Here is a 24,635-nt window from a genome sequence, read left to right as displayed (position 1 = left end):
CAACTCCGCTCCTTCCAACCGAGGGCACTTTTCAATTGTTAGGTAATATGTTCTCATGTGGACATTTGCAAAGTACTGTTGCACAGAATCTAACATCCAACTCTTGTGCCTTACAATTAACACACCAAAGAGGGTGTAGAAACGATTCACAGGAAGGTTGCTTCGACTGGACGGCTTGAGTTATAAAGAGAGATTTGATAGCCTGAGACTATTTTCTCCGGGGAGGGGTGGGAGAAAGGAGAGCAAAGTGAAGCAGGTTTTAAAAAAAACCCCAAAACAGGTGCATAGATAGGGTATAGTCTTTTTTGCAGGACATAGATAAAGCCGAGTTTATTATTATACACAAATGTGCAATGAGAGTTCAACAGCAGTGGAGAATAAGCCGTTCAAGTCGTGACGTTACAGCCTTGCCTGGAGTAGATGGAAGGAATTAACTAGACTGCATTCTCTAATATGGGGATGCCAAGGTGTTGATCACCTCTATTGGTGAGGATAGGGTTAAGTTTGCCTGCCTGCCCCCCTCCCTCCCCCCTCCTAGGATCAACAACCACCTCATTCACCTTGCTAACATTAAGGGCAAGGATATTGCTCTGACAACCAAATTCCCCATCTGCTTTCCTGTACTCCATCTCATCATTGTTGATATTTAAAATGTATGGGGAAGGAGTAAATGGAATCCAAGAGGCAGTTTTCTCCATACAGAGGGAGGTGGGTATATGAAGCAAGCTGCTTGAGGCAGAGCCAAGTACACTTACAAAATTTGAAACATATTTGGACGTACTGTTTAGGAATGGTTTAGAACATTATGTGCCAAATGCAGGCAAATGGGATTAGCAGTTAGACATCTTGAACAGCCTGGGCATGTTGGGCGAAAGGGAAAAGGTCTGGGCAGTATCACTATTAATACACAACTTCCCATATTATTTAAGGCACAAAATCCCATCACGCTCTTACATAGGTCCTAATCAATGGTCATTAAGAAAGCAAGCTGCTTAAACATTCCGCACCAAAGTGTAAATACGATAGAAGAAATTGTATTCACAAATGATTCTTTTTTTTTTTTTTTTTAAAAAAGGTAACAATATTTTCTGAAGACAAATTAGTCATACGGTAGTAAAGCGCCCCTCCCCGTCCTTTTTCCCCATCGTCCAATGTTCCCCACCTGGATGCACACCCATTTCTCCCTTCTCCCGCCAGACTTTCTTCAGACTGACTTGCCACTACAATTGGTCTGAAGAGTCTTGAACCAAAACGTCACCTGTCCATTCCTTCCACAGATGCTCGATTCCTGATTCACTGTTCCTCCAGCTCAAGATTCCAGTGACTGCAGTTCCAATGTCACCAAAACAATCATGTTCAGAATAGCATCTTGCTCCCATCTCCTCTTTACTTTGTCGTAAACCTATATCTTTAACATAAAGATGGAGCATACTCTCTGTACCCTACCATAACAAAAAAACTCACTGCCTGAATTTTGCATTAGAGTGCCAATCTAGATTTGTCCAGTCTGTGTTTTGAACCCACTACAAGCAATTGTTTGACTGTGTTCCATTCAAGATCAACTTAGATATCGGTGCAACAAATCAAAACATTTGATGTCTGATGAAGGGTCTTGACCCGAAACATCACCTATTTATTTTCCCTCCCATTTATTACATTTTTTAATGTGTACTATGTTTACATATTCTGTTGTGCTGCAGCAAGTCAGAATGTCATTGTTCTATCTGGGACATATGACAATAAAACACTCATGACTTCTTTTCTCCAGATATGTTGCTTGACCCACTGAATTACCCCAGCATTTTGTATATATATTCTTTTAAACATTTACCTTCCTGCACACCAGGTGGCTCACACTCTCACCCGCGTGTGAGAAATGTTCCTAATGACTCAAGCATAAAATTCAGCCCACGTGCTACTATGACTCCCAGAGTCCCCACCATTGACTCCATCTACACCATGCAATTTCAGGAAATAGGGACTTTTCCTACCCCATCATTCCTCCTTCTCACTGCTCATGTGCAGCAGAAAGTACAGGAGCTTTAAGAATAGTTATTCTGTTATCAAATTACTTTTTTTGGATCCTTCCAGAAGTTAGGGTAAAGTCCCGATTCTCCAACAGGTTACTGGAACAGTTATAATGCCAGGAACTACATTTGACACTCTAATATCATTCTCTCTCACTACCTTTCAGACTTGGGTTTAGCTTGACTGTATTAATGTATAGTATTCTCCCATTTGACTGGATGGCATGCAAATGTTTTTCACTGTACAAGTGACAATAATTAATTAATTGAAAGATACAGCAGGCCCTTCAACCCAGCGAGTCCATGCCATCCATCGATCACCATTTCCCACTTTGCCACCCACTCCCTGCACACGAGTGGGGGCAATTTAGAGTCCAATTAAGCTACAAACCCAGAGGCAGAACAAGCAAACTCCAGACAGATAGTAGTCAAGGTGAGATTTCAACCCAAATCTCAGGCACTGTGAGGTGGTAGCTCTACCAGTTGCACCACTGTGCCACCCAAAGTGATAAATAACCCACTGTTGGGATTACATCACTATCAGATGTGGAGTATATCAGAGTGAACCACTAGCCCTGCCTACCAAAGATCCTTTGCTGCCTAATCTGTCGGCTGAGACGCCATTAGATGGGAGAGACAGAAACAGGGAGAGACATTTGCACCCCAGCTGTGTTTGGGACCTTACTGTGTTCACCAAGCGGAGTCTGGGGCTCTGGAGAACCCTTTGGCGGCGGTGAGACGCGCGTTGCTGTGAAAGGGACGGGAAAGGCGCTATGGCAATGCAACTACGTCCTTCTCTTCCTCTATCCCTCCCGCGCGGAACCGTTTGGCGCCAAAATGCTCTGGAGATGGAGGAGTGGAGATGAGACGTTGTTGTTAAGACGAGGGGGTGAGGAAAGTAATTGGGGGGGTGACCGGGACACGACGGGCGGAATAAAAAAAAACAAACACACACATACACTACTACTACTACAACAACAACAACAACAAATCCGGTCGAGTGGGCCCGAAACCAAGTGGAGGGGACGGGAGGGGAGGGGAGCAGACTCACCGCTTCTTGACGTCGTCGGGCAGCGAGCAGCGGGTAGCGCCCGGCATTGTATTGTATTGTTGTCGGTGGTTCTGCAGCTGAGGTGAAGCACAAGGAGGAGGGGGGCGGGGAGAAACGAGCGGCCGCCGGCGCCGAGGACCAACGGACAGCGGGGCGCGCGCACGCGAGGCGGGGACGGGCACGAGCGCGGGGTTTGGCGCGCGGGCCCAAAGATCCCGGGACTGAACCACTCGGCTGCAGGGGGGGGGACGACGACACCAAACCCCGTCCCGCCCTCTCAACAAACAACACCCCTCAATCTTCCAAAAAAAAAACATCACCATAATAAAACCCTATAAACAAAAAAGACCCCCAATTCCTTCTGCATTCACATATCGTAAATGTTCCCGAATCTACTATTTCCTCTCCACCCCCACCAGCCGATTTTTCAGACTTCCAACCCATTCATCTCAGACTCCCACAGTGACAACAGGGGGGGGGGGGATTTTAACATTAAGCTGTGCATTTTTTAATTGGGTCATTTTTTTCAGAAGGTGCTTTATTTAAGATTGTTTAACTTTATAGTACAAGGGTGAAATTATTGGACAAAATCGCAAAGGTTTTTAATAAAACCTCTAAGAGTTGAAGTTGTTATTTGCGCATCCCCCTTCAATTAATTGGATTCACCCAAAGAAAAGATGAATGGGACTCGGGAGGGAACGACCATGAGGAGATCTAGAGGGGTCACAAATGTTTATCGTCGTGATTACCCGCCTCAAGTGCTCCAATCGGTGTAATGTTCCGACCTGTTTCATATAATATTGTTGTATATTGTTCCCGTTCGTGCACACCGGTCTTATTTCGGTTTATGATTGAGTTTCGAGGTTGTTCTTCAGCAAGCCCCCCCTGTGTGGTGTTTGGGAAAGTCCACGAGTTGGGATCCTCCTTGGTCACCCAATGACGTCAGACGGGAAGCTACAACCCCCCCCCCCTTGTATCTTTCATAAGTGTCACATTCGCTGTAACTCATTCACCCAAACAAAACAATATTAATGTCCCTGCAACCAGTTCTTTTATTTTGCATTTTCTCTCCTCGTGCATAATAAACGTGCTCGTTCGCGACCCATCACGTTACTTAATTCTTTTAATTTCCCAACTTCAGAGCAAAACAATACTTCTCCCATTAGTCAGGATGAAACTCAATTTGGTTGGTATTTTTGTTTATAAGCAAGGCTTATTAAATCGTAGATAGACACTAATGCTGAATTCCTTCTCTCCAGAGATGCTGCCTGCCCCGCTGAGTTACTCCAGCACTTTGTGTCGATCATCGGTTTAAACTAGCATCTGCAGTTCCTTCCTACTTATTACATCGTGGTCGACCGAAGCTGTGGCCGCCGATTCACTCTCCTTTTCTCCACGTGCTGCCCGGGCGCATGTTGTCCAAATATAAAATGGATGATAGTTTTGATTGTGCTGCGGTGAGCCGGGGCCGCCTGGTCTGCAAGAGAGTCAACTTTAGAGATAGAAAGCTGCCACAAGTTCTTTGCTTGATCACGTTATAACGATAATGGAAAGGAAAAGTGCTTATCAGCACTCTAGAATGTCACTGCTCAGGACCAGTCTTAAACTGAATGTATCTGCACTATGAGGAGGATATCAACAAAGGTTAATAACACATGTATGAATCCTCACACGCCCTGTCAAATATTAATCATTCTACAACAAAAAAGTGAAAGGCATCAGCAGTAATTAAAAAAAAGGTGGCAGCAGAAATATGACTGCATAGTGTTGAATAAATCCAACACTATGCAGTCAGTAACAAACATCTGCACTTCTGACAATGAAACCATTAGCTACACCATCAGTTTCACTCATGTTTCCTATCTTCATCTGCACATTATTGTGAAACTATAACCATAGAAATGTTCTTGATTCTTAACTATTCATGTTCATAGGTTATAGGGTGATTTCACGAAAGGTCACTGGAGCGTAGATCCGCACCCACGTGACCGAAAATCTCAAGTGGAGGACATGCTAGACATCCGGTACATGTTAGTGGATGGGACAACACGCACGTTCCCACCCCTTAAAAACATAGAAAACGGCCAGGTTTTGATCTGCAATTTATTGTGCCAGTCGGGGTGACCGTGAGGCACAGCTACCTTGATTTACAGTTTAAAAAAAAGATAGAAACTAAGGTAAATTAAAGAGGGAGCTGAAGGTGCCAATCCAGCGGAAGTGAACAGCCGACATTTGCCGTGGAGATTTAAAGGTCCAAAATATCGGGAATTATCGCGTTTGCTCGCTGAATTTCATCAAAAGTATTTCCCCACCCCGACTGGCACAATAAATTGCAGATCAAAACCTGGCCGTTTTCTATGTTTTTAAGGGGTGGGAAAGTGCGTGTTGTCCCATCCACTAACATGTACCGGATGTCTAGCATGTCCTCGGAAATGAGCCTCGCCTGAGCAGTTGGGGGCTATGGGTGAGTGGTGGAATATTGCGTTGGGGGAACGGGACCCAACCAGTCCCACTTAGTCTAGTAGAATATAAAAGCTAGGACATTAGTCTAGAAATGTTACAATGCTAGTTAAGCCACAACGTGCACAATGTATCATTCCAGTCATCACATTGTGCAACTGTTCTGGAGAGAACACAAAGATAATTTGCAAAAATGTTTCCAGGAATAGAAAATTGTAGCCTTAAGGAAAGATTAGATATGCTTTTCTTTGGAACAGAGGGCTATGGGAAGACTTCATAGGGGTTATAAAATTACTAGATTGAATGGATACGAAGACCAGTCAGAGGCTGAGGGGAGATGCATATCCAATAATGAAAGGTCTGGATAGAGTGGATGTGGAGAGGATGTTTCCACTAGTGGGGGAGTCTGGGACCAGAGGCCATTGCCTCAGAATAAAATAATGTACCAAACGAAAAGAAACAAGAAGGAATTTCTTTAGTCAGAGGGTGGTGAATCTGTGGAATTCATCACCACAGAGGGCTGTGGAGGCCAAGTCAATGGTTATTTTAAGGCGGAGATTGACAGATTCGTGATTAGTACGGGTGTCCGGGGTTATGGGGAGCAGGAAGGAGAGCGAAAGATAGGTCAGCCATGAATGAATGGTGGAGTAGACTTGATAGGCCAAATGGCTTAATTTTGCTCCTATAACTTATGAACACATAAAATTATGAGAGGCATAGATATATACAGTTAATGGCACAACCCTTAACATCATTGACATACAGGGGGATCTTAGGGTCCAAGTCCATAGCTCTCTGAAAGTGGCAACACAATTAGAAAGAATACTAAAGAAAGCATATGGTAGCTTGCTTTTATAGGTTGGGACATTGAGTATAAGAGTCAGCAAGTCATGACACAGCACAAGACTTTGACTAGGCCGTGTTTGGAATATTGTGTGCAGTTCTGGTCACCCTATGCCAGGAAGGATGTGAAGGCTTTGGAGAAGGTTATGTTACCAGAACATTGCCTGAATTAGTGGGTATAAGTTATAAGGGGAAGTTGGATAACTTGGATTCGTTTTTTTTTAATGCTGGAGATTGAGGGGGACACTTGATAGAAGTATATATTATGAGAGGCTTAGAGGCAGATAGTCTGAACTTTTTTCCCCCAGGGTGGAAATGTCAAAGACTAGAGGGATAAAATTTAAAGGAGATATGCAGGGGAACATTTTTTTTATGGGGGAAGTAGGTTTACGAGAATGATCCTGTATACTGGAGTTTAGAAGGATGAGGGGTATCTCATTCTTCTTCTTGACTATGGCATGCACAGCCTAACTAGGACAACTTGTTCTATTTGATCTTATTTGATTGTGCACACCAGCTTGATTGCATTCGTCAAAACAGGGCGGACCACGTGAAGGTTGCAATCTCCCATCCCGGGGATCTCATTGAAACCTACTGAATGAGGCCCAGATAGAATGGATGTGGAGAGGATGTTTCTAGTAGTGAGAGAATCTAGGCACAACTTCAGAATAAAAGGATGTGCCTTTAGAATGGAGATGAGGAGGAATTTCTTTAGCCTGAGTGTGGTGAATCTGTGGAATTGATTACCACAGACGGTGGTGGAAGCCAAGTCATTGGGTATTTTTAAAGCGAAGATAGATTCTTAAATCTGAAGAAGGGTCTCGACCCAAAACGTCACCCATTCCTTCTCCCCAGAGATGCTGCCTGAACTGTAGTTTCTCCAGCATTTTGTGGCTACCTTCCATTTAAACCAGCATCTGCAGTTCTTTCCTGCACAATGATAGATTTTTGATTAGTTTGAACATCAAAGGTTAAAGGGTGAAGACAAAAGTTGGGGTTGAGAGGAAAAAATAGATCGAATGGGGGAGCAGACTCGATGGGCCGAATGGCCTAATTCTGCTCCTATGTCTCATAGTAATTTATGTAACTTAACTTTCTGTGACTCAGTATCATGATTTAAATTGATACTGTGCAGACAATTTATATTATACAAATTCTTCAGCTCATGTATTCATATCAACTTACGTTCAATTATCAATGCTGCAACAAAAAAAATAATTGGTGGTATAAATCTTTACTGCGTGAGTTGCGCGCAAAATTGGTCAGGCAGACACTCTTTTGTTCTTTATCGGCACACAAGATGGCAGTGTTCCCCATAAATGTAATGTTTCAGTTGTACTCACCCTCAGTACCGTGACCAGGGTTTAGGAATTAGACAAGATGGATTGACAACTGGCCCCATGCAACTACAAATGTCACTACACTCAAGGATATGATCCAGACTCAAAAGGTACTGATTAAAGGCATTAGAAAGAACAATAGGAAATGTACTGAACCTCAAACAGTGGGAGCCCTGTAGGAAAGTCAACAACTACATAAGAGAGAGAGAGAAAGAGGTAGGTAACTAAAGGCTGAGCAGAACACAAGTGTCTTGATTAGTACGGGTGTCAGGAGTAATGGGGAGAAGGCTGGAGAATGGGAATAGGAGGGAGAGATACAGTACATCAGCCTGATTGCATGATGGAGTCGAATGGCCTAATTCTGCCATTAGCCGAATGGCCCAATTAAGGGTAACATGAGGGGGAACTTCTTTACTCAGAGAGTGGTAGCTGTGTGGAATGAGCTTCCAGTGGAAGTGGTGGAGGCAGTTCGATTTTATCATTTAAAAATAAATTGGATAGGTATATGGACGGGAAAGGAATGGAGGGTTATGGTCCGAGTGCAGGTAGATGGGACTAGGGGAGAATAAGTGTTCGGCAAGGACTAGAAGGGCCGAGATGGCCTGTTTCCGTGCTGTAATTGTCATATGGTTATATGATGGGCCGAATGGCCTAATTCTGCTCCTATTACTTAAGATCTTACGAAGTGCTGGAGGAACTTAATGCGTAAGGCAGCTGTCCAATCCCTCCACAAATGCTGCCAGACTCATTGAGTTCCTCCAGCACTTTGTGTTTTGCGCATGATCCCAGCATCTGCAGTTCCTTGTGCCTCCAGGTTACTAAAGGTCGATTAACCCGAGGTCACCCTAGATAGCCAATAATGCAAAGTTACAATACATGGTATTGGGGGCAATGGGGCTAAATAGTTTCTGCTCCACTTTAATCAAGATGTTGTAACACCTTGATACAGGATTAACAGAGTGTGGCTAATAACCAGACAATCTATAGAACACAGAGTTGGAGTAACTCAGTGGGTCAGACAGCATCATCTCGAGCGGACTTTTGGGGTTGGGACCCTTCTTCAGATTGATGGCAGTAGGGGGAAGAAAGCTGCAAAGAGATGGGATGGTGGGGGTGGTGACAAAGCATGTGTTGTGACAGGTGAGGGGATTTTGATTTGTAGATGGGTGGACAAAGGCAAGAGATGATAAGGAAGCAAAAGGGTGACAAAAGTGTATCCGATAAGGAGAGACGAGGAGTGAAAAAGATTTGAGAGGAAACAGTGAGAGGTGTTCAGAAGCATGACAGATTTGGGTGGTGTAAATAGAGACTGTTCTCATTAGTGCATGTTTCAGAAACTAGGACATGATGGCCCAAAGATACAAGGGAATATAAGGAATATTTGTGTGCAGGAAGTATTAATGATTTGGAGTTTACTGCCTGAAATCAAAGCTTTCAGAAGTAAATTGGATCAATAGATAAAAGGAAAAAATATACTTTCAGAGCTACTGAGAGAAAAGTGTGCGTGGGAGGTGCAGATGCCGTGTCCAAAGGAAGCATCCTGAGCTGCACAATTAGATTCCATATAGAACAAACCAGAGTTTTTCAATGCATTTAATGTCATCCGGCAGAATTGTAAATACAGCCACAATGTCAAGACATTCAATAGTCAGAAATGCCTACACTTATTGCCGCAGAATCTTCAGACACTTTCATACTAAACATATTAAAATCTATTTATAAAACAGTGAAGTGTCTGCATAAAATGGTTTTGGCAAATTGTGTACCAGTCGTACTGCAATGTTTAGAGGCTTCGGAGAGTGAAACCGTTGAATTTTTGCACGTCTCGCAACTTTGATTTTGTACACGTGTAAGGTACGGCCTCCTCTTCCTCTCCCCCTGAATCTTTCTCAATGCAACTCCAGTCAGAAAGCCACTGCAACAGGGGGAGTGGTCACCAGAAAAAATTGAGGAACAAAATATATTTTAATTACTGCCATGTCCCTCACTGGTCAAAACATGGTTACATTTCCCCCCAATGAGCATCTAATTTGTATTCTTCTTGTTCAATCTTCTTGTGCTGTCGTGGAATGACACCTAACGCAATGTAGGCACCTCCAAAACAACATGGGGGAGAAGAGGAGGAAGGCTGCGATGCACCAGTCCATGGTACTTGCTTGTTGCCTGATAGCACTGGAAATAATATTGAAACATGGGACTTCTGAAATATGACCAATAAATATAATTGGTGCTCCAACACATGGAAAAGAGAGCTTGGCTTTAGCCAAGGAGCTAATAAAGGACAAGCAAAACATTGTCAATAAGAAGCTTTTTAGGTACAGTGTCTGTTAAAAGATTGTTTACGAGTTACACAGAGTTTGGCTCAAATTGATTGTTTGACTGCTCGTTCAGCCAGTCACAGTGTATAGGTTGTGCCCACCCTTTCTTCCTCCCTCGGGTGCTGGCTTGCCAAAGGCATTGAATTAAAGACAATAAAACAAACATTTGGTCTTCAGTCTGGCCAGGAAAGGAAAGCAGATATCTTCCCAGCGTTGCCTTCGTGAAAGAACTAAGTTGAAATTCAAAACAATAACACATTGCTGTGCAAGGCACTTCAATTTGTAATCAGGTAGCTGTATAATGTTTTAAGATTTATAGTTTCTGAATATTCATTTTATTTAAATGGCAGGATATTCAAGATAAACTGATCAGGTGTTTTCGTATGAAACCAGTTGAGATGGAGGACTGAGTTTAAGGAATGTGTGTGAGCCACTTGTTTAGATAAAGCATTTGAGACACGGTGCCTCCCATGACCATTCTTTACCATTAAACCTAACAGAATTGTCTAATTGCCCATGAAGTCATCTTGCTCATAGAATTTGTTAGATTATCTGAAACATTTAAAGGGCAGAAAATACCTCCCAGCCAATCATCCTCCGGTACTGAATGTTCTGTGAAGAAAGATTGTACCAGGACTGACTGCCTGGTAAATGTTGGCACAGATTTTAACATGACTTAATACCCAAACACTGGAAGGGAAGGAAAAATGGATGTGATTTTTAAGTTTCATTTGATGCCTGAGGGAATAAAATCCAGCTTCAGACAGAGAAACTTTACGGTAGTAGAAACAATTTAAAAAATGAAACATTTCCCCTTCTCACAATCCCCAATCACCACTTCTTTTTATGTTCGTCCATGGAGACTCCACCAGGCCCCAGTGATACAACTAAGAGAAGGCCTCCGATTACAGACATGGTTTGGAAAAAGTCATACTTTAAGAAGTCATGCACGGCGTAAGCTGAAACGCTCCAGAAAGGATTCTGAATCACATTCAACACGAAGAGCCAAATGACCAGTGTGAGAGCAGCCAGCTTTGTCTTGAAACCAACAGCCACGAGGATTATCAAGGTAGTGCCAACAATATCTTGAAATATCTTAGGAAGAGAAAGAAAAGGTACATTTAGGGAATTTTCCATCTTTAAAAAAAACCTCTTACAACCCTGCTTCCTACATATGTGTCTTCAGACTCACATCAACGCTTCTGAAGCGGCCCAATAAGCTACTCTAGTCAAGGGCCATTGGTGCTGATGCTGCTAGTTACACGGTGGGGCAGTGGTAGAGATGTTACTTCACAGCACCAGACATCCAGGTTTGATCCCGACTATGGGTGCGGTCTGTACGGAGTTTGTACGTTCTCCCCGTGTGGTTTCTCCTAGATCTTCGGTTTCCTCCCACACTCCAAAGACGTTAAGGTATGTAGGTAAATTGGCTTGGCGTAAAATGTAAAATTGTTCCTAGTGTGAGTAGGATAGTGTTAATGTGTGGGGATCGCTGGTCAGTGTAGACTCAGTGGGTAGAATGGCATGTTTCCGCACGGTATCTCTAACCTAGGCTAAACTAAACTAATGCCCACTTCCCAGGAATGAATAAAAGAACCACGGACAACACACTTTGCATGGTCTTTTGGAATATGACACATCCTTGAGAGGTACAAATACATAAGCAGCCCATCAACCCTGTAAAACATTCAATTCATTTAGAGCTGCTTTGTATCTCAACTATCCACCGACTTACTCCAGAAACCATCAATACCTTTGGCTGATAAAACAATTGGTGTTTTTAGAGTATTAATTTACAAGCATCAAGAGCACTTTTGAGTAGGAAGATTCAGACTACAACTCTGAAGAAGTGCTTCCTGATCAGTCAAGATACAAGTTTGTTGTTCCTTCTTGTTCTGGACTAACCGAGGTCCTTTTTTATACATGTGGTCAAACCTTAAATCATATTAAAACACTTCATTTATGTTGCACTTTATCTTCTAAGCTCAAGGATCTTTTCAGACAAAATAGCTCGTTATCCTCAGACAGCCTTCTCAAGCTTTAAGTATTATTCACAGCAAGTCAAATACCAATGTAAAACAAGACTATTTTACTGTGATTCACTGCTGAGCTGTATTAACTAGTGTGAACACGTGTACTTCTAGGTTGACAGGATAAACTTGATGGCCAAGAGTTGATAAGTGTGGCACAAAAAGCTGGGGTAATTCAGCAGGTCAGGCAGCATCTTTGGAGAAAAGGAATAGGTGACGTTTCGGATCGAGACCTGAATATGGGTTAAACCAGCATCTTCCTCCACAGTTGATAAGTGTGGATTGGTAGTAGCATCTAACAGCATAGAGTTTATAACAACATCATCTATTTATTCATGCCTTTAACAATGCAAAATGTTCTAAGGTAATTCGCAAGAGCAACAACAAAAATAAATTGAGCCACGTAAAGATGAAAGGGAAGCAGACCATAAGTTATGACTCCCCCAACCATCAAAAGGATCTATAGAAAGCAATGCCTCAAAAAGGCAGCCACGCCACCCTCTCATTACACTCCTGCTATTGGGAAGAAGGTATAGGAGTCTGAAAACTGTAACCTCCAGGTTCAAGCACAGCTTCTTTCCAATAATCATCAGACTATTGACGTAATCAGGATCCAGTGTAGTCCCATGAGCACAATGGCCGATAGGTGAATGGTTATCTGGTGTGAGTTTTTAGATGACCTGAAGTTTACAGATAGTAGTACTTAGAAGGTTGGCAAGTGAATCAGGAAGCAATAACTGCTTTGGTGATTGATGAAAGGAACACATCCTCTGACTGGGATCTGTTACAGGTTTCCCAGATATTTTAGGAACTCAAATGTTATCACTCACACATTTGAATGAAATCAAATATATCTGAAGCTTTGCATCCACTTTTGCCTGCGATGCTGAGCTAAGCAAAGTTTGATTTGATAGGAGTGAGAAGTTGCTATCAGTCAGTCAGCGGCTGGAGTAACTCAGCAGGACTGGCATCTCTGGAGAGAAGGAATGGGTGAAGTTTCGGGACTAAAGAAGGGTCTCGACCTGAAACGTCACCAATTTTCTCACCAACATTGTTATGCAATTGTACAGTGAGGTAGAATATTCCTGCTTACGATATTGAGAAGACCTTCCTTTTAAAGTTTATCACAGCACAAGGTCTTGTATCAAATTAATATGTATTGGGCATTTTAAATAGAGGTAGGTTTTAAATCACTCACCATAAGTGCATTGAAAGAGAAGTGCAACAAAGTCATAAACATCAGGACCAGTAGGACACGACCACCCAGTTGCATGTACTGACGCGGGGAATTAGTGCCCATTGTCGGCACACCTGCAAACATGGTTTTCCCTTCAGATCGAGATTCAGCCATCAGCAGCAGCAAGCCACCTCCAAGTGCAAGATTCCTACACAAAAAAATCAAACAGGATTCTTTGTCAATAAAAGCGATGGCTAAAATTTGCAAAACAAAATATAGTACTTCTTGTAACTTATGCTTAATGTCAACATTTCCTCATCACATGAGGTTTTGAGAAAAACATTAGCAGGATTAGAATTTTTTTTTTTAAACTGGATTTTCAGCTTCAACAACACAAGGAATCATAAGCATATTATTTCACATTTAGAGGCAAATCGTTAGTTACTGTCAAGCTTGCAAAAATTACCTCATAAGGAAATGAATATCCCAGAGAATACTGTATGCAAGAGTCTGGAAAAAAACAACAAGGTTGCGTTATTGCCTCAAAACCCTAACAATCGAGGCAAGTGGCAAATACATTCATCTTGGAATCACTAAATGTTAGAGGAATGGTGAACTTATTACACAAGTACCAATCTCTCCTGTTCTTTCTTCATCCCTTCCCCTTCCTCTTCCCCCATCAAGTCAATTTCCACATTATAAATTCTGCTGAAATGTAGAAACAGGAAACTGCAGATATTGAAGATAGACACAAAGTGCTGGAGTAACTCAGCGGGACAGGCAGTATCTCTGGTTATTTTGGGTTGGGACCCTTCGGCAGAACCTGAAATTTTGCGACTGTGTTTCAAGTAAAAAGAATAAATCTCTTAAGTTTCCCTTTCCTTTTATTGGTCTCAGATTTATGGATCTCAAAACTGATTGTTGCTTGTCATATCCCCCAAAACTGAAGGCTGACCTCAGTATGCTTTTAAAATAAATTGCACGTACAAAGACCAGGTACAAAGGATGTCAAAAAAAGTAAAACTGCTAAAGAAACTCATCAGGTCAGGCAGCATCTGCATAGGTTACATGAAGAACATGCAAACTCCATACAGACAGCACCTAGGCAGTATCGAACCCGGGTCTCTGGAGCTGTAAGGCAGCAGCTCTACCGCTGCGCCACCGGATAAGACTTAACATGGAAAAACTTGTCAAGCATACATATAATCAATCCCAAAGAGGAAGCAAAGTTTAGGAACCATGTAAAAGTCCCTGTTTGATAACAGGTTAGACTTATTTCCACATGGCACAATGGAGGGGATAATTTGACATTAAATTATCAAAATCGAAGGTTAAATTTGACACTTGTCTGCGCCCCCATCTTGTATTTCTAAACCAGAAGGGATAATTTATTTAGTAAAGCACTGCATCCTCCTGAAGGAACATCAGATTAATAAAACTGAATATACTCAGAGGGTATATTAAACAGGAATTACTATGTTTTTTTTTACATAAACAAGGCAATATCTTTCACAGAGGCAGCCACAAGATTAATTCTATCAGCACTATAGACTTGTCCATAAAATAAAATGTGTTACTTACCTGCATGACAATGAGTAAAAATAGACCACCACATGCATAAGGCACAAACCTCCGGGTCAGTACGAGGATGCAACCAGCTGTTTAAAAAAAAAAACATGACTTAAAAAACAAATTTCACATGAACAAAATCACCAAACACTGCCTGCATTAGCTTATCAGAAAAACTATCTTTGTCAGAAATTGTCAAAAGACTGAAAAATTCAAAAACTATTCACAATCTCATACCACATCTCTCATTTCTATTAATTTCTTTAAAGTGAACATGATGATTATACATCCAAGTAAGATACAAAACACGTACAATTTTCGATGACTGCAAATACAAATAATTAATTATTGATTTTTCGTGTACGATTTCACATATTTTGGCAAAAAGAAGTAATCAGGCAAACTCAACGTTTTTACGAAAATAAAATTTGTTTGACCAAGTTTTTGGTGTTCCCTGAAGTAGTAATATGTCATAAGAGTCATGGAGTGATACAGTGTGGAAACAAGCCCATTGGCCCAACTTGCCCACACCGGCCAACATGTCCCAGCTTTAGTCCCACCTGCCATAATTTAGTCCATATCCCTCCAAACCTGTCCTATCCATATACCTGTCGCACTGTTCCTTATATGTTGGGATAGTCCCAGCCTTAACTACCTCCTCTGGCAGCTTGTTCCATACACCCACCACCCTTTGTGTGCTGTGGATAAAGGTGCACCAGTGGAAGTACTGTATTGAGTTGAGAATGCATTGGATAAGGTGATGCATCAAAGGTTATCGTGGACAATGGAACTGGATGGTTCTGTACTGATTCACTGAGGGAGACTAAATTCCTGGCATGATAGCCACTGCGATAGGTGACAGCAAGAGTTCGCACCAGGTTCCCAGCACAACAGCATATTTATAAATGCATTAATAAACCATTTAATGATAAATTCCACCAGCAGACATCCCTGGGCATAAATACTGAGCATTAAGTAGGGTTCCAATGTACCTTTTACGAATGGGTGGTAGTGTACAATACAAAGTTTCATACCCATTGTCTGATAAGACCAAATTACTCAGAGCTGAACATGCTATGAATTTCTTCACAACTATTCCAATGACTCACCAAGCTGCCCCATCATGTTAAGCAAAACAAACAAAGTGCCAAAGAAGGCCCCACAATGCCAGCTTGAGTTGATATATTCCCGCTGCTCATTCCACTGGAACCACATGCGAATCCCATCTTCCAGGAATGTGCTGATTAGACACAAGTGTGCAACGTGAGGCAGGAAACGCTTCGTAACCCGCAGGAACTGGAAAATGAACAGAGGTGTAACAATTCTAAAAGCAAGATACAAACATGATATTGGAAAACACCTATTAATGAGCTACGACTGAATTGCTTGCACTTGGCCGGGACAATCACATTTTGTTGCACCAGGTGGTTTGTTATTAACATTGTCCTTGGAACAAGAAACAAGAATATTGGAAAGGAGCAAAACGCAGAAAATGGAACGCATGGGATTCATTAATGAAATGCCTTAACCAAGGAACAAATTGTTTTCCTGAATCTACATCCCTCAGGACATTCAATCATAAAAGGTTAACAAGATAGTATTAAAATGCAGTTGTTTTGGCTTTAGGAATCAATTTACAGAGGTTCATGAAAGATAATTAAACGCGAGATAGAACGGCCCACACAATTCTGGGCCGATAAAGGCACATAGAGAGAAATATTCATCAAGGGAACATAACACACACACACATCTGTGAGTTGTAAAATGAGATTTTTGTCCTTCAAATAATCTGTTGGATACTTGGGTGTTCAGAATTTGGAGGTCACGCTGATAATTTTTACATGCCTGTTAAAAAAAACCCAAGAATCATTGAACACTTAAACCAAGAAAAATTTGTCCTTGTGTAAAAATATACGGTACATATCAAACCATCTGGGTCCTGGGTGATCATGTAGCTAAGAGGCAGTAGTGTTACAATTAATTAATCTCATAATGAAAGGTTTCAGTAGTTTTCAATAAATCCAATCACCTTTCAGACACAGTCCATAAGGTATCGTAAACACAGTGAACCATTCAGACTATTGCATCAGTTGCTGCTCAACCAACCACATCTTTCAGTCCTTTAAGTTTATTCTGCAAATATTTATCTGTCTTTAAAATAAAAGATTATGGATAGAATTGCTCACAAGGGGAATCATATTATCATTATACGTTACTACACACACGTTATCATATTATCATAGAAAGACACAAAATGCTGGAGTAACTCAGTGGGACAGGCAGCTTCTCGGAGTAAAGGGACAGTGGGGATAGAAACAATGGTCTGTGGGATCCTTATCACCTCTGGAAATAAAACATGTGAGTGAGAGAGGATGGACACAAAATGCCTGAGTAACTCAACGGACAGGCAGCAATAGAAGGAATGGGTGACGTTTCGGGTTGAGACCCTCTTCAGATAGAGCCTCGACCAGAAACATCACCCATTCCTTCTATCCAGAGATGCTGCCTGTTCCACCAAGCAGCGCCAGCATTTTGTGTCTATCTTCAGTGTAAACCAGCAATGCAGTTCCTTCCTACTCATGAGTGAGAGGACCAGGATACATAGGAAAAAAGAGAAAAGGACAGAGAGCAGGTTACCTGAAAATGGGAGATTTCAATGTCATGCGGTTGTGTTGTAGCCCACCCAAGGGCTACAACATTCTTGCATTTGAGGTGCATTCTTGCATTTGGCATTGCTCTGGCAATGGAAGAGGCTGAAGACGGCAGGTAATTATGGGAATGGGAAATTAAATGGCTTGAAACTGGGAGCACCGGCTGGCCCTGGTGGACAGACTGCATGTGCTCATCGACGAGGTTGCGCACATTGGGTCTAACTGATAGAGGGGAGAGCATATCAAGATCAAGAACATTGAATGCAATGGACTAGGTTGGGTGATTCTGTCTCACCTGGAAGGGCTATTTAGTTCCCTGAAGGGAGGTGGTACAGGAAACAGGTGTTGCACCTCTTATGGTTGTAGGGGAAAATGCTGGTGGATGAATGAACCAGGGAGTCAGAGAGAGGTCCCTGTGGAAAACAAAACGAGATGGGGATGGGAAGATGTGGCTGCCGACAGAAATGTTGAAGAATGATTGCCTGTATGCTGAGGCTGGTAGGGTTTAAGGCAAGAACTAAGGGAGGGATGGTGGTGGAGTAATAGCAGAAGTGCAGGATTACATTTTAACACAGTAAGTGGTTAAGGGTCTGGAATACACTGCCTGGGGTGTTTAATTCAATTGGCAGATTCAATTGTGCTCATAAAGGAGCGGGAGTAGTATCTGGAATGGAGAGAATGCGAGGACCATGGCAGAGTGAGAGGGGATGTGGAAATGGATGGATTACTCCTACATACAGCCACTAAAGACTCAATGGGCCAAATAACTAGTTCCTTTTTGTAATCATTCTCTAATTCTAAGAAGCAGTCATTTCATGTACTGAATGTTATACATGGAGTTCCTCAAAAGTTGGCAAACCTGATCAAACAATGTTCCACATGACAACACCCTGTCACTTTCAAACTCATGCCCTGAAGAAATGATATTTATCTCAGTAATAGTTCACCTCAAAATGGACCTTTTATTGGTGCTACAAAATAGCCTTAAAAGTTGATGACCCAGAATAATCTGCATGGATCCAATCTGACATGGTAAAGGTGGCTGTTCGTATGCTTAACAACCAAATACAACAAGGTATGCAATATACTTCAACATCTGTTTGAATGCATCTTTCCGTATCACGAGCTATTGAATGACTAACTTTTGAGCCAACACACAAGCATTTATACTCTCTCAAGAACAGACATCAATCTCCAAGATCTCTTCAATCTTCTGACCCACAACTCCCATCTCATGCTCCTTTGACCCTATTCTGTCCAAAATGCTGGCAAGCAAACTTCGCATCCTGGCTTTCCAGGCACGTTACTGTCAGCAGACACCCCCTCTCAGAGCATCCCCGTTTCCTTGCAATCTGCTATCATGATTCTGTTAAAAGTTAAAAAAAAATCCCACCTATGTCATACTGGCAAACTGCCAAATCTTCTTCAAAATCCTTCAATATGTTAGAGCCTCCCATCCTGGGACAGTTTTCCACAACCTACTCTTTTAATCCTTTTCCCACAATACCTGAAAGTCAACCTGACATGTTATGACGATTACAAAAGGTTTCTACGCCTATCACTGCCTCATCATCAATCTGCCAGGAGCCTTCGACACCAATGATCACACCATGCTCCTCAAACTTCTCTCCACTATCATCCAATCGTGTGGGATCACCTGTCTGAATCTAGTTGCCATCTAGCGCAGCACGGTGGCACAGTGGTAGAGTTGCTGCCTTACAGCGCTCGAAACCAGGGTTCAATCCCGACTATGGGTGCTGTCTGTACGGAGTTGGTACCCCATGACTGCGTGGGTTTGCTCCGAGATCTTCGTTTTCCTCCCACACAAAAAAGTACAGGTTTTTAGGTTAATTGGCTTGGTATAAATGTAAATTGTCCCTAATGTGTAAGATAGTGTTAATGTGCGGGGATTGCTGGTCGGTGCGGACTCGGTGGGCCGAAGGGCCTGTTTCCAAGCTGTATCTCTAAACTATAAACTAAAATTGTTATTTATTGAACAATGGTCCAACAACAATCTGTTACCTTTCTTCCCATATCCCACAATCATATTCCACCATAAATGTCAGTTGCTTCCTCCTATTTTCCAACTACATCCAAATCTCAGCAATATGATCGAAAAAATATAGTCACATATGCCGATAATACCTAGGTCTATCTAACCATAACTTTCTGTTGTGATGGGAGCTTTTCAGTATGAAACAGTAGCCATTTCTTCCTCCAAAGGTTCTGCCTTTCAACATTTGTGTTATCACCTCACCACAACCACTCCTACACTATCTCTAAACTATCCTGTCTCTAATTAAAATGTTCTTGAAAATAATTATCAGGAAGGCCAAAAGCATTTCTTTGGTCCCTTTTACCATTTCCATTCCCTGTTCGAAGTGTCATTCCACTCTCAAACACCCTTTTGTTATGGACAGATGAAAGAGATAAACATAATTATCAGTAAAGATGTACTGTGTTTTCACAGTATTGAAAATATTGAAAATCGATTAATTCCCAGGACCTGATGACCTGTTTCCTAAGATTTAGAAATGAAAGGTTGTAGAGATAGTGAATGTATTGGTTGTCATTTTCCAAAAATTCATATACTGTTGAACAGGACCTAGAGATTGTAAAGTAAGCAGACATAACCTCAATGTTGAAAGGTAGAAGATAGAAAATTATGTCATATGTCATAGAAACATTGTGAAGGAACTAAAAGTAGTACATCCATGTATGATCCATGTATGTCCCATGTCCCTTGTCCCATGTCTTGTCCCTTGTCCCTTGTCCCATGTCCCATGTCCCATGTCTCTTGTCCCATGTCCCTTGTCCCATGTCCCTTGTCCCATGTCCCTTGTCCCATGTCCCTTGTCCCGTGTCCCATGTCTCTTGTCCCATGTCCCTTGTCCCGTGGTGCCATGTCCCATGTCCCATGTCCCTTGTCTCATGTCCCTTGTCCCATGTCCCGTGTCCCATGTCCCCTTGTCCCATGTCCCGTGTCCCATGTCCCTTGTCCCATGTCCCATGTCCCATGTCCCATGTCCCATGTCCCTTGTCCCATGTCCCTTGTCCATGTCCCTTGTCCCATGTCCCATGTCCCATGTCCCATGTCCCTTGTCCCATGTCCCTTGTCCCATGTCCCTTGTCCCTTGTCCCTTGTCCCATGTCCCATGTCCCCCTTGTCCCATGTCCCATGCCCCTTGTCCCATGTCCCTTGTCCCTTGTCGCATGTCCCTTGTCCCATGTCCCCTTGTCCCATGTCCTTGTCCCTTGTCCCTTGTGTCCCTTGTCCCATGTCCCTTGTCCCACGTCTGTCCCTTGTCCCATGTCCCGCATGTCCCATGTCCCTTGTCCCATGTCCCTTGTTGTCCCCCATGTCCCTTGTCCCGTGTGCCCCCTTGCCCCATGTTGCCCCATGTCCCTTGTCTCATGTCCCTTGTCCCGTGTCCCTTGTCCCATGTCCCATGTCCCTTGCCCCCCCCCTTCAGGCAGACGACGTGGGGCTCCTGAGTTTATACCCCCCTCCCCTCCACCCAGCGGCTGCAGCACCGTGACTAGGCCGGAGCTGTGGTAGTAGGAGGTGATCTCTCTCTCTCTCTCTCTCCTCACGTACCTTGTCGGCGAGGTCCTCGGCGGTCCCCATTATGTCGGTCGGAGCCGCCATGTCTGTGCCCGTGTCTGTCTGTCCGCCCTCTCTGTCTCTCTCACGGCGCTCGTGAAAGCGCGGGGCGGGGCGGGGCCCGAGGCGCGCGCCCGCGCGGGGCGGGGCTTCGCACCCAATGCCACGTCAGTGGTGGGGAGCGCGGGCGCGCGCGCCGGGGGTAGGTGTGTGGGTGTGGGGGGGGTGGGAGGACGACGCACGCGCGCGCCTTGACATATAAGGGAAAGCGGACCCAATAGAGCGAATGTGACAGGGCAGGGGGGAATCAAAGCGGACGCAAAAGAGAGAGATATTATCACTTTTTCTCACAGAGTTGTTTTGTGAGTCTGTGGATTTCTCTGCCCCAGAGGGCGGTGGAGGCCGATTCTCTGGATGCTTCAAGAGAGAGCTAGATAGGGTTCTTATAGCAGAGTTAGGGGATTATGGGGAGAAGATTGGGGATGATCAGCCTGCTGATCACATTGAACGTGTTAATGTTTTATTATTAATGTTTAATGTTTTATGTGTCATTCTCACTGTATGTCAAGTTGTCACTTAAATTTACTTACTTGTCCCTTTTACACGCGGGGCTGGGCGGGAGGGGAGAAAGCCAAGATGCTGCCTGTCCCGCTGAGTTTATTCAAGCAGTTTGTGTCTATCTTTGCTGCAAACCAGGATTAGCGGTTGCTGAGAGCGACACTGCCCCATCACAGGCGGGCTGAATAGACGGGCTGAATCACCTAGATGTTGCCTGTCCTGATGTTGCTGAGTTACTCCAGCACTTTGTGTCCCAATAGGTCTGAGTTGGGAATCAAAAGAAATAAATCCAAGCGGACGTGAAAGAAGGAGGCAAGAGGTCGGGCTGTTTAGGGAGGGGGAAGCTGACCTGATAGAGAACATAGATAGGCGAAGGTAATTGGTGGGGGGCCCCTACCAATGGGCACGGACTGAATAGGAGGGAAAGCGGACGCAAAAGAGAAAAGAAATGCGGACGCAATAGAGAAAGAAATGCGGACGCAATAGAGAAATAAAGTCACTAAGTAACGCCGCTGGTAGCATCTCTGGAGAGAAGGAATGTGTGGGTTGGGGTGGGAGGGAAAGCGGTCCCACTTGGGAGCATATGAACATATGATCTTTGCTTGGGAGGAGGAGGAAAGATTTTGTCTGTAGGAAGGAACTTGGTTACAACACAAAGATGTTTGGTTTAAGAAGGAACTGCAGATGCTGGAAAATCGAAGGTGGACAACAGTGCTGGAGAAACTCAGCGGGTGAGGCAGCATCTATGGAGCGAAGGAAGAAGTTCGGCCCGAAACGTTGCCTTTTTCCTTCGCTCTATAGATGCTGCCGCACCCGTTGAGTTTCTCCAGCATTTTGTCTACCAAAGTAGATACAAACATTGGGTTTCGGCCCGAAACGTTGCTTGCACCCGCTGAGTTGGTTTCTCCAGCTTTTTTGTGTACCTTAGATACAAACATTGCTGGAGTAACCTCAGACTTCAGGTGTTGCCCGAGAACCGGAGAGAAGTCAATGGATAGGGGACGGTTATTGGGTGGGGACCCTTGTTTCTACCAATAGAGAAAGAACGCAAAGCAATGGACACGGACTGAATGGGCGGGAAAGCGGACGCAAAAGAGAAAGAAATGCGGACGCAATATAGAGAAAGAAACGCGGACGCAATAGAGAAAGAAATGCGGACGCAATAGAGAAAGAAATGCGGACGCAATAGAGAAAGAAATGCGGGTGAAAGCGGCCGCAAAAAGGGACTCTGTCCAATGATTGGCAACGCGGGTACGCGCAAGCGGGAGCGCGCGTTGGAGGCGGGAGCGCGCATTGCTCGGCACGCGTCCCTAACCGTTGGGAGATTAACACGTGGCGTAGATTGAGGTCAGTCTAAAGTTGAGCCAAGTCAATGTGGCTTTGCTTTACACCGTCGTTCCCCAAAGCATATTCCAAGCTGTTTTTCTGCAATGTGGTTACTTTTGCAATATCAGAAATCAATCAGGAATCAATGTGTATCAAGGAAGCTATCACAATAAATCTATCCACTAAGGAATATTGGGAAACTAGGGTGCACACCAACAATACTACTCCATTAGAAGACTTAGGAAGCATGTCCCCAACAACTCTGACCAACTTCTACAGAAGCATCTTTTCAAAAAGCATCAAAACTTGGTTTGGGAACATCCAAGACCAGGAGAAATTGCAACGAATTGTGGACCCAGCCCAAACCATCACACAAACCAGCCTCCCTTCCATTGACTCCATTTGTACCTCACGATGCCTGGGCAAGGCCAGCAGCATAATCGAGCCAGGAAGTCGTACCCTGACTCCCTCTTTTCCCCTCTCCCATCAGGCAAAAGGTATAGGTGTGAAAATGCATGTCTCTTTGAGGGACGATAGTTCTTTCTTTAGACCTACTCAAGCTTTGTCCCATTCCAGACTGCAGATGGACAGGGTCCTTCCTCTGCGAGGCATTTAAGGGCTAAGTCTGGAGGAGACACCCCTCAAACAAGGGAAGGGATATCACGGGGGAGGGGGGGGGAGGGGGGGGGGGGGGGGGGGGGGGCACATATTTATAGATTGCTTTAAAGAAGTTTCCCAAACTGAAATCACCTATCTTGTGCCTTTTTTTGTAAACCAGCATCTGCAGTTTCTTGTATCCTAATGTGAACATTACTGAGTCTGACTCTGAGAATGTATGAAGAATTTTTGCATAGTTTTATTTATTTATATATTCGTTATTTTGAATGAATAAAATTTTAATAGCTCCCTCCCTCCCCCTCTTGTCCAATGCATTCTTGACGAGAACTCAACCATTTCATTAATTATTTGCCGATTCCCACTCTGCCCTAGTTTTGCATTTCCCTGAGACAGATAAGATCTGACTACGAACCAAACACATGACAAGAAAAAAGACCAATCAGCCTCTTGAGCCTGCTTTCATGTTTAAATGAGATAATGACTGATCCAATTGTAGCCCTACCAGTCACCTTCTCATTCTCTTCCCATACCCCTTAACCACATTGTAGTTCAAATATCTGTCACTCTTCGATATTCATCAAATAAAGCAAACACATGCTGGCATTTATTTCAAGAGGGCTTGTATACAAAAACAGGAATGTAATGTTGAGTCTCAATAAGGTGCTGGTAAGGTCGCAAATGTGAGCAATTTTGGGCACCATAACTGAGGATGTGCTTGCTCTGGAGAGGGTCCAGAGGAGGTTTACAAGATGACCCCAGGAATGAGTAGGTTAACCTATGATGACCATTTGTCGGCACTGGGCCTGTACTCGTTGGAGTTGAGAAGAATGAGGAAGGACCTCATTGAAACTTACAGAATAGTGAAAGGCTTGGAGAAGTCTAGGATGAGAGGTCATAGCCTCAGAATTAAAGTAGGTTCTTTAGGAAATAGATGAGGGGAAATGTCTTTCGTCAGAGGTTGAATATGTGGAATTCTTTGCCATAGTAGTCTGTGGAGGCCATGTCAGAGGATATATTTAAGGCAGAGATAGATAGATTCTTGATTAGTACGGGTGTCAGAGGT

At 43.4% G+C, this 24,635-nt stretch overlaps 2 protein-coding genes across 2 annotated transcripts in view; both read right to left on the bottom strand.

Moving 5' to 3' along the window:
- Nucleotides 1–3,235, bottom strand: part of dnmt1 (DNA (cytosine-5-)-methyltransferase 1) — a 44,095-nt gene extending 40,860 nt beyond the window's left edge. The window contains exon 1 of the mRNA XM_055664187.1: nucleotides 3,079–3,235. Within this exon, the coding sequence (XP_055520162.1) occupies nucleotides 3,079–3,125 (47 nt within the window). The 5' untranslated portion in view covers nucleotides 3,126–3,235. The remainder of the gene's footprint in view (nucleotides 1–3,078) is intronic.
- Nucleotides 3,236–9,299: 6,064 nt separating this feature from the next.
- LOC129714527 (surfeit locus protein 4-like) lies at nucleotides 9,300–21,222 on the bottom strand. The gene is made up of 6 exons (XM_055664201.1): nucleotides 21,065–21,222; nucleotides 15,925–16,111; nucleotides 14,828–14,904; nucleotides 13,713–13,756; nucleotides 13,268–13,454; nucleotides 9,300–11,134 (listed from the first exon to the last, which is right to left on the bottom strand). Exons 1-6 carry the CDS (start codon nucleotides 21,113–21,115, stop codon nucleotides 10,871–10,873), a joined length of 810 nt encoding a protein of 269 aa, XP_055520176.1. The 5' UTR covers nucleotides 21,116–21,222; the 3' UTR covers nucleotides 9,300–10,870.
- Nucleotides 21,223–24,635: the final 3,413 nt, after the last annotated feature.

This window comes from Leucoraja erinacea, chromosome 39, assembly GCF_028641065.1.
Source record: "Leucoraja erinacea ecotype New England chromosome 39, Leri_hhj_1, whole genome shotgun sequence".
Lineage (NCBI taxonomy): Eukaryota > Metazoa > Chordata > Chondrichthyes > Rajiformes > Rajidae > Leucoraja > Leucoraja erinaceus.
Note: the sequence above shows the minus strand (reverse complement) of the source record. Positions and strands in the feature narration are given on the sequence as shown.

Bases quoted from the DNA above. Each gene is read 5' to 3' on its own strand.
- LOC129714527 (XM_055664201.1), bottom strand. From the start codon at position 21,115: ATGGCGGCTCCGACCGACATAATGGGGACCGCCGAGGACCTCGCCGAC. The intron at 13,757-14,827 runs GTAAGTAACACA...GTTTTTTTCCAG, and splicing joins TTTTACTCATTGTCATGCAG to ACTCTTGCATACAGTATTCT. The intron at 11,135-13,267 runs GTGAGTGATTTA...TCTCTTCCTAAG, and splicing joins TCTCTTTCAATGCACTTATG to ATATTTCAAGATATTGTTGG.